The sequence below is a fragment of the Chiloscyllium plagiosum genome, chromosome 4 (genome assembly GCF_004010195.1).
Source record: "Chiloscyllium plagiosum isolate BGI_BamShark_2017 chromosome 4, ASM401019v2, whole genome shotgun sequence".
Lineage (NCBI taxonomy): Eukaryota > Metazoa > Chordata > Chondrichthyes > Orectolobiformes > Hemiscylliidae > Chiloscyllium > Chiloscyllium plagiosum.
Window position 1 is genome coordinate 74655580 of NC_057713.1, and position 10184 is coordinate 74665763.

Consider the following 10184-nt stretch of genomic DNA (forward strand, 5'->3'; position numbering starts at 1 on the left):
GCACCGCCTTCCTAACCTGCAATCATCTTCCTGACCTCTCCGCCCCCACCCCACTCCGGCCTATCACCCTCACCTTGACCTCCCTCCACCTATCGCATTTCCAAAGCCCCTCTCCCAAGTCCCTCCTCCCTACCTTTTATCTTAGCCTGCTGGACACACTTTCCTCATTCCTGAAGAAGGGCCTATGCCCGAAACGTCGATTCTCCTGTTCCTTGGATGCTGCCTGACCTGCTGCGCTTTTCCAGCAACACATTTTCAGCTTAGGCTACATCAGTTCAGTTTCTGGTAAATGGTAACTCCCAGGTTTGTAATATTAGGGAATTCCGTCGTGATGATGTTAAGCAGCTCTTGATGGTGATTGCCGACACGTGTGCTGTGACTATTACTGTTAAAATTACTGTTAAAATATTGATCTTTTGCAAGCAGTTGACAGATTTAAGGGATCTTGTCCCAAGGTAGTTTGCCTTCCTTGTCCTGAGATATAGAGTCATGCAGCATAGAAACAGGCCCCTCCGCCCAGCAATACACTACTTACCAACAAACATTAAATTGTGCTAAACTATATATTCAAGATTGTTATTTGCTTGCTCACGTTAACCAAGATGTGGAACTGAGGTAATGACCAAGCACTTCACAAGTACAATCTCTCCTTCTCTTCAATGCCATGTCTTGAAGGAGGACAGTGCTGCACTGGAAGGTTGGAACTGAGGTGAAGTGGGGGGAGGGGAAATGAGGGCACTGGTGAAGTCCACATTGATGCCCTGGGGTTGAAGTGTTCCGAGGTGGAAGATGAGGCGTTCTTCGTCCAAGCATCAGGTGGTGAGGGAACGGCGGTGGAGGAAGCCCAGGACCTGCTTGTCCTCGGTAGAGTGGAAGGGGGAGTTGAAATGTTGGGGCACGGGGTGGTGGAGTTGATTGGTGCAGGTGTCCCAGAGGTGTTCCCTGAAGCGCTCTGTGAGGAGGCATCCAGTCTCCCCAGTGTAGAGGAGACTGCATCGGGAGCAATGGATACAATAAATGACATTGGTGGATGTGCAGGTGAAACTTTGGATGTGGAAGGCTCCTTTGGGGCCTTGGATGGTGGTGAGGGAGGAGGTGTGGGCGCAGGTTTTGCAATTCCTGCGATGGCAGGGGAGGGTGCCAGGATGGGAGGGTGGGTTGTTGAGGGGCGCGGACCTGACCAGGTAGTTACGGAGAGAATGGCCTTTGCGGAAAGGGGTGGGGAGGGAACTATATCCCTGGTGGTGGGGTCCATTTGGAGGTGGCAGAAATGTTGGCGGATGATATGGTTAATGCGAAGGTTGGTAAGGTGAAAGTAAGGACCAGGGGGGTTCTGTCCTTGTTATGGTTGGAGGGGTGGGGTTTGAGGGCGGAGGTGCGGGATGTGGATGCATTGGAGGGCATCTTCAACCACGTGAGCAGGAAAATTGCAATCTCTAAAGAAGGAGGCCATCTGGTGTGTTCTGTGGTGGAACTGGTCCTCCTTGGGAGCAGATATGGCGGAGGCGGAGGAATTGGGAATTCGGGATGGCATTTTTGCAGGAGGTGGGGTGGGAAGAGGTGTAATCCAGGTAGCTGTGGGAGTCGGTGGGTTTGTAAAAAAAAAAAATGTCAGTGTCAAGTCGATCGTCATTAATGGAGATGGAGAGGTCTAGGAAGGGGCGGGATGTGTCAGTGATGGTCCAGGTGAATTTAAGGTCGGGGTGGAATGTGTTGGTGAAGTTGATGAACTGCTCAACCTCCTTGCAGGAGCTGGAGATGGTGCCGATGCAGTCATCACTGTAGCAGAGGAAGAGGTGGGGATTGGTGCTGGTATAATTACGGAAGATCGACTGTTCTACGACAAAGAGACAGGCATAGCTGGGGCCCATACAGGTATCCATGGCTACTCGTTTGGTCTGGAGGAAGTGGGAGGATTCGAAGGAGAAATTAAGGGTAAGGACCAGTTCAGCCAAACAAATGAGAGTATCAGTGGAAGGGTACTGTTGGGGATGTCGGGAGAGGAAGAAACGTAGGGCTTGGAGGCCCTGATCATAGTGGATGGAGGCGTTGAGGGATTGGATGTCCATGGTGAAGATGAGGTGTTGGGGGTCAGGGAAACGGAAGTCTTGGAGGAGGTGGAGGGCATGGGTGGTGTCTTGAATGTATGTGGGGAGATCCTGGACTGGGGGGATAGGACAGTGTCGAGGTAGGAGATGAGTTCAGTGGGGCAGGAGCATGCTGAGACAATGGGTCGGCCGGGGTGGTCAGGCTTGTGGATCTTGGGAAGGAGGTAGAATCGGGCGGTGCAGAGTTCCTGGACTACGAGGTTGGAAGCTGTGGGTGGGAGATCTCCTGAGGTGATGAGGTTCTGTATGGTCTGGGAAATGATGGTTTGGTGATGGGGGTGGGGTCATCGTTGAGGGGGCGGTAGGAGGAGGTGTCTTGGAGTTGGCGTCTGGCTTCAGCAGTGTAGAGGTCAGTGCGCCAAATTACCACTGCACCCCTTTTATCTGCTGGTTTGATGGTGAGGTTGGGATTGGAGTGGAGGGCTGCCCGTTATGAGGGTGAGGGGTTGGAGTGGGGGAGGGGGTTAGACAGTTTTAGACGGTTAATGTCTCAGCGGCAGTTGGAAATGAAGAGGTCGAGGGCGGGTAATAGGCCAGTGCGGGATGTCCAGGTGGATGGACTGCGTTGGAGGCGAGTGAAGAGGTCTTTGGAAGGTGGGTGGGAGTCCTGATTGTAAAAGTAAGGAGGCGACGGAAGAAGTGTTCGACGTCACGACGTGTATTAAATTCATTGCATGGACGGAAGTGGATAAAGGAAGTGGATATGGGCTGATTGTTTGTCCTCAGTGAGGGGGAAGTCAGGGGAATGGGGAAAACTTGGCAGGGCTGGGAGCTAGGGCCTGGTGTAGGTGTGGAGCTGGGAGTGAGGGTGGAGCCTGTAACTGGAGTGACTGGAGTGGGTGTGGTGGTGGGGGCAATTGGGATGGAGTCATGAGCAGGGGTGGTGTTCCCCTCAGGGTTCTTGGGGGGGGTGAGGTGTCGGCAGAATGCAGGTGAGTGGTGTTGGTAGGGGTGGAAGTGGTGGTGAACACGGCAGTAGAGCGGATAGAAGTCACTGAACATGTGACATCAGCAATGACACGTGGGGCGGAAGTGATGTGTGGTGCATGAGGAATCGTGAGGGGCAGAAGTGTCTGTGGAAGTGGCCATGATGGCGGCGGAAATGATGTCATCAATCACCGTGGGGTTGAAAGCTGTACCAACCATATGGATAATGGCGTCCGAGCAGTTGCAGAGGCTGGGTAAATCTTCTGGAATGTTTGAGGAGCGCTGGTTATGGGGGTGCATGTGTAAAAGTTTGTTGTATTTACAGTTTTTGATTTTTGAGATGGTATTGAAATACTGTTTGTATTCTTAGAATATAGTACAGAGTGGGTCCTTTACAGTTCTGGGAGTGTGTGGCCCTTAGCTGAGGCAGGGCTGACTGTAGAGAGGTTAGGTGCCGGCACATTGCTGCAAGTGTGGAGTAGAGGATCTGGAAGGAGAACTGTTTCTGATGGTTTTGAATCTGTAGTCTGTACTGGTTGTTCTGTTCGGTTCCGAACTGTGCTGGGTTGAATGTAGTCCGGAGTCCATCTAGTTTGGAATTAGCTTTGGAATGTAGATGGCATCTCCATGTGAGCTCCCTGACCACTTCAAGATGTTGAAGTGATTTAGGACTGAAGTCTTTCAGCAGGACGCTACAGGAGGCTAAGAATCCTGAGGATCATGGGGAGGATAATCACTAGCTTTCCACTTCATGGTCAACTAATTGAGGCTGAAAGTGGCTTACGCTTTTATGGATCAGGAGATACATGCCTAACAGTCAGCAGCTTCATTCTTCCAGTCAGCGTTTGTGTCTTAAGAAAGGTCAGAAGTTGGTCTAGTTTGAAATTAGATCTAGAATGTAGATGGCATCTCCATATGAGCTGTTAGGTCAGTTGGACAGAACAATCTCGCTCTGCTGTTAATTCTGTATGTACTAGTTCCCAAAATGATTTTCTTTTAAAAGGAGTTTGTATTGAATAGGTTAGATTCCCTACAGTGTGGAAACAGGTCCTTCGGCCCAACCAGTCCACACCGACCCTCCGAAAAGTAACCCACCCAAACCCCTTTTCTCTCTGACTAATGCACCTAACACTATGGGCAATTTAGCATGGCCAATTCACCTAACCTGCACATCTTTGGACTGTGGGAGGAAACCGGAGCACCCCCACGCAGACACTGGGAGAATGTGCAAACTCCACATAGACAGTCGCAAGAGGTTGGAATTGAACCTGGGACCCTGGTGCTGTGAGGCAGCAGTGCTAACCACTGAGCCACTGTGCTGCCCATATCCAAAGCACTCCCTACTCTTAAATGAAATTTATGTCCCCCCACTCCCCCACCCCCCCCCCCACCCCCCAAAAAAAACCCAAACTTTCAACGACACAAACAGATGTCCAAGATGATTAAGAAGGCATTTGGCATGCTTGCCTTCATTGGCTGGGAAACAGAGTACAAGTGTTGGCAAACCGTGTTGCAGTTATTTAAAACCATTATTAGGACACATGTGAAGTATTGTGTGAAGATTTAGTTGCCACACGATCAGAAGGGCATAGATGCTTTGGAAAGTGTGCAGAGAATGGTGCCTGATCTTGAGGACATTGGCCATGAGGAAAGGTTAAAAAGACTGTTTTCACTGGAAAAATAGTGGCTCAGAGGAGACCTAATTAGAGGTCTACAAAATTATAAGCATAGTTGGGGTGGATAGTCAGAGGGTTTTTCTGAGGGTTGACATTTCAATTACAGAGGAGCACAGATTCCAGGCGAAAGGGGGAATGTTTAAAGGAGATCCACGAGGAATAGAGTGGTAGGAGCCTGGAATGCACTGTCAGAAGAGGTGGTGAAAGCAGGCATGTTGGCGACTTTTAAGAGGCATCTGGATGGTCACATGAATAGGGAGGGAAAATAGGGATATGGACTGAATAAGGGCAGAAGGTTTGTGTTTTAGTTTATTTAGGGCATGATGGTTGGCACCGACTAGGACAGTTGAAGGACTTGTTCCTATGCTGTACTTCTCTTTTGTTCTTTGGTTAAGTCCATCACATCTGGTTTGCTTGCAGTTTACACAATAACATACAAAAGGACAAAATACCCTCTGTTCTGGAAATCGGAATTAAAAATTGAAATGCTAGAAATAGCCAGCAGGCCAGACAGCATCTGCGGAGAAAGAGGGAGTTAATTGTTCAGGTCTGCAATCTTTATCATCAACATTGGGAATATGTATGAGATGCAACAGATTTGAACAAGTGACATAGGAGAGGCTGGGAAGAATAATAAAAGAGAAAGATGATGTGGGCGGCACGATGGCTCAGTGGTTGGCACTGCTGCCTCACAGCGCCAGAGACCCGGGTTCAATTCCTGCCTCAGCCAACTATCTGTGTGGAATTTGTACATTCTCCCTGTGTCTGCGTGGGTTTCCTCCGGGTGCTTCGGTTTCCTCCCACAGTCTAAAAATGTGCAGCTTAGGTGAACTGGCCATGCTAAATTGCCTGTAGTGTTAGGTGAAGGGGAATGGGTCTGGGTGGGTTACTGTTTGGAGGGTCGGTGTGGACTTGTTGGGCCAAAGGGCCTGTTTCCACACTAAGTAATCATGATATTCTAAAGTTTCGAAGAGAAGTTCGAGAAAGATTCAATAATGAAAATTTTGCGAAGAATGACCAAAAGGAGTGGCAATTACAGGCAATTTGGTAGGCTGCCTCTGTCTTCCTTTACAACAGGCTTCAACTCTCTGAAATGATCAGGAAATTCATGGATATGCCATCAATATTAAAAATCTAAGTCCAACCTAGACCAACTTTGGATCTGTCTTAAAATCTAACTGCGAGGAAGAAGCTGCTGACTGCTAACATCTCCTGATAACATAAAAGAAAAAGCCACTTTGAGCCTTACTTGACTATGAAGTGGAACGAGGAAGGAGAAGTTAGCTGGCAGAAGCATAGGAAGGAGGAAGAAAAGCATATGGATCCAAAATTGGGCTTCTCTGTCTTCAGAAAATTCATTTAGTCTGACAGGCGTCATTCTTGGTTCCAAGGAATCAGTGACATTTATCTTGTTCCTGTTTGTTATCTTGCAATAAACTACATCTTGTTTAAGACGAGTCTTCTCTCATTAGACCACAAAGTAGTTTTTCCTTTCCAATGCAGATGATGGCAATAATCATCTGTCACTAGGTTAGAATTCTGGGATTTCCTTCTTAAGGACATTGTGGGTTTACATTCAGCAAATGGACTGCAGCTGTTCAAGAAGGCAGCTCACTACAGCATCTGCTGGGCAATTAGTGATGTGCAATAAATACTGTCCCAGCCCGCGACTTCCCCACCCTGTTAAGAATTTTCTTTTTAAATTCGTGTATTGCCAAATACACGAGGAGCAGATATTTGGAGGAAAACATTGTGCAGCTGACAACTTCCTCCATGTTGGCCTTTTCTGTTTGTAAGTGAAATCTTACTGATTGAGACCATTTATGCTCCTGCTTTAACATCTTGGTCTTTGTTACAGGAGCCAAATGTTGTCTTAGTGGAGTCTGAACAAAGGTATGATATTATTAATAATTATCTTTTTTTAATGAAGTCAATGACGTATTCTTATACAACATTGGATTTCAAATATTGAACCAAGTTTGATTAGATTAAATTCCCTACAGTATGGAAACAGGCCCTTCCGCCCAACAAGTCCACACCGACCCTCCACAAAGTAACCCCCCAGACCCATTTCCCAAGCCTATATTTACCTGTGACTAATGTACCTAACATTATGGGCAATTTAGCATGGCCAATTCACCTGACCTGCACTTCTTTGGATTGTGGGAGGAAACCGGAGCACCCGGAGGAAACCCATGCAGACATGGGAAAAATGTGTAAACTGCACACAGGCAGTCGCACAAGGCATGAATCAAACCCAGGTCCCTGGCTGTGAGGCAGCAGTGCTAACCACTGAGCCACTGTGTCGCCCCAAAATTGAACCAAAATTAAAAATCACACAACACCAGGTTATAGTCCAACAGGTACTCCACAACCACCTGATGAAGGAGCAGCGCTCCGAAAGCTAGTGCTTCCAATTAAACCTGTTGGACTATAACCTAGTGTTGTGTGATTTTTAACTTTGTACACCCCAGTCCAACACCGGCATCTCCAAATCATGAACTAAAATTGTTTGCCAATGGCCAACAGAATGCATTCCAATCTCATAGACTTTCATGAATGAAAATTAATAAGTTTCCTTGGTTAAATAAGATATAAACTGATATCTTTGTATAATTCAACATTTTTTGCTCAGTTCTGTTTGAATTCTAGCAATTTTAAACTAATTTTTTATTTGCTTTTGTACTGTATGTTTATGGTAAATAATGAGGTAGTATTGTTTATTGTCTTCACAGAACTGTCTCTGCAAAAGCATTCCCATTACTGCCTCCTCTTCCCTCCCTAGTTCTGCCTCACCTGCTTTTTTTAAAAATATTTTAGCCCAGTTTTTACCCAACACGGACTCTGGAAATATACCTAAGAGGTGTGATTTCCTCTGTCACTTGTACCAATATTGAAAGTGTATTTTTTTAAATATATGTGCATTCAGTAGCGCTTGCTTGTAAATGTGAAGGTGCATTTTAAATGACTATTTCTGCTTAAAGTGAAAGTGAAGATATATATCCATAAGCAAGTGTTTGGAAGTTAGTAAATCTAAGTGATCCTTCTTCTATATAGGAGCAAATTACTGCAGATGCTGGAATCTGTACTGAAAACAAAAATGCTGTAAATCAGTGGGTCAGGCAGCATCCATGGATGGAAAGCAAGCTAAGATTTCAAGTCTCGATGACGTTTCATCACAGCTGATGAAGAGTCATCGAAATTCAAAATATTAGCTTGCTTTCTCTCCATGGATGCTGCCGGACCCATTATGATTTACAGCATTTTTTGATCCTGACACTACAATGCCTTTTGATTCTGTGGTTGTTCTTTCCTTGCAGTTGGTGGTCCAATTGGATAATCCCAGCAGCAGCTGGCTTGACTGTGGCTCTCCTATACCGCTATTTTGCAATGGATCATTGAACATTCTGTGGAAGAGATGATGGAACTATTTCATGTCAATTTCAACCAATTGCAAATTAATTATCACAGAAAATAAATTTGACAATTATGTTACTTGCATTGAAGAGACTTTGGGTAGGAATTCTCATCCCTTGGTGTAAAATAAGTGCGAAGCATACCAGTTGACCTGTGAGGTTTCCTTTGCCTAAACTACATGGAATAAATCTATGGGAAATAGTTTGTAGGTGCCCCAACACATGTTGAAGAACCATTTGAGAAATTACTTCCTTGTGAGTAATTACCTGGCTATTGCTGGTATTTAAAGATACGAAAAAAAATGCTTATCTCTGGTGTAAAAATTGTCCCCTCTGCCACCACCTCACTTCCAGGGACACAGCACTGATCATCTTACACCATCTTCTCACTATCTGTTGCCCAGTCCAATATTGCTCCTGAAACTTACTCGAGGATCACTGCTGACGACCCAAACTTAATTGAGCTGTTTTTGAACGTAAAACAAATGCTGCTATCTCTTCCTGAAGGTATAGGAAAATTCTGACTGGTTTGGATCTGGGCATGAAATTTTTTAATTGAATGGGCTTTGGGGTCCTGCTGACTTATAGATGAGTTGGACTAGAAGTGTATTCATTTTTGGTGTTGAGTTGTACAGCTCGACCTGAGGTGGTGGAATATCAGCAATATCCTTGTCATAGATAATGCCCAGATTCATTTTCATCCTTTTCATCTCTTCATAATGTCAAAATAATCCTTTGCATCTGGTTTGCGCATTACACCTCAAGTATACTTTGTCCTCTTTGATACAACTGCGATGTTAGTATTTCAGGAAATTGAACCAAGAAATACTACCATAACTCTGCATGACCTATTAAGGAATGGGTCAAAATTTCGACCATTTTTCCAGGATCCTTTTGCCTTTGGCAGCTGCATTGAGTTGGTCAACTCTGCATGTTGTGTGGGCTGTTCTACCACTAGCAAAAAATGCCACAAGGCTCCAAAATCTCCCCGAAATTGGGGTAATTCATGTAACTTGGCTTCCAACCTCCTGTAGGAGTGATCGACATTCCCAGGCTCAGCCTAGGTAAGTTCCCCAGCGATGGAGACTGATGCCATTTGCACCCACCTCTAAGTCCACAAGCACACAGCTGAGATAAAAGGCTAAATATGTCAGGAAAAAATGCAAATCGTCTTTTTTGGGCCTGAAATACTCAACATGAAGGAATTGCTTTTTTCTGTTAGTCATAAATATTTAATATTTTACTCTTGCAAGTGAACTGTAGTGCAGGTGGGTTAGGACACTGGCTATACATGTATGTTACCAGCAATGGTCCTTGTGTCTCTGTACAATTGGAAAATATGTTTTCTCAAAATGCCAGGTATCCATCTGATGCTAAGAGAATCGGCAGGTTTCTCAATTGATTTCCCATCACTATTTAACTGAGCAAAGTGGCTCAGGTGCAACAATAATTTCCATCCAAATCTCATAAAATCATTCTTCCATCATCAAGTTTCTTTGTGAGTTGCAAAGATTTTTCACGTGACTATGCATTTTGTATAATATGCAAAAAGAATCCATTTTAAATGAGCTAATACAATGTACATGATTTCTCAGTTATGCAAATACATATAGAAAAATGGTACAAAGCTCTTTTACTTGCCTTTTATTGCCCAAAATTAAACCTAATTTTTTTGCATACAATAATTCAAACTATGTTTCCTCCCTTTGCCACATTGTTAAGACCTTGCAAATTCATTCACCATATGTATCCTCCAGTACATTCCCTAAGTAGATGTTGCTTATGTGTAGGAGTTGATGATGAATTTTGATATTTAACTGTGAAGTGGGGCAATGTAATGCTGACAGCACGGTTCACTTCCCTCACTGGCTGAGGTACCACGAAGGACTTGTTCTCAAACTCTCACCTTGCCTGAGGTGTGGTGGCCCTCAGGTTAAATAACCATCTGTCCTCTCTTGCGTGCTCTCTCTCTCGTGCGCGCGCTCTCTCTCTCTCTCTCTCTCTCTCGTGCGTGCTCTCTCTCTCTCTCTCTCTCTCTCGTGCGCGCTCTCTCTCTC

General features: G+C 45.3%; 1 protein-coding gene across 1 annotated transcript in view; it reads left to right on the forward strand.

Moving 5' to 3' along the window:
* Positions 1-8217, forward strand: part of LOC122549129 (cytochrome b5) — a 48650-nt gene extending 40433 nt beyond the window's left edge. Inside the window, exons 4-5 of the mRNA XM_043688447.1 lie at positions 6570-6604; positions 8032-8217. Coding sequence (XP_043544382.1) covers positions 6570-6604; positions 8032-8113 — 117 coding nt within the window. The 3' untranslated portion in view covers positions 8114-8217. The remainder of the gene's footprint in view (positions 1-6569; positions 6605-8031) is intronic.
* The last annotated feature ends 1967 nt before the right edge of the window (positions 8218-10184 follow it).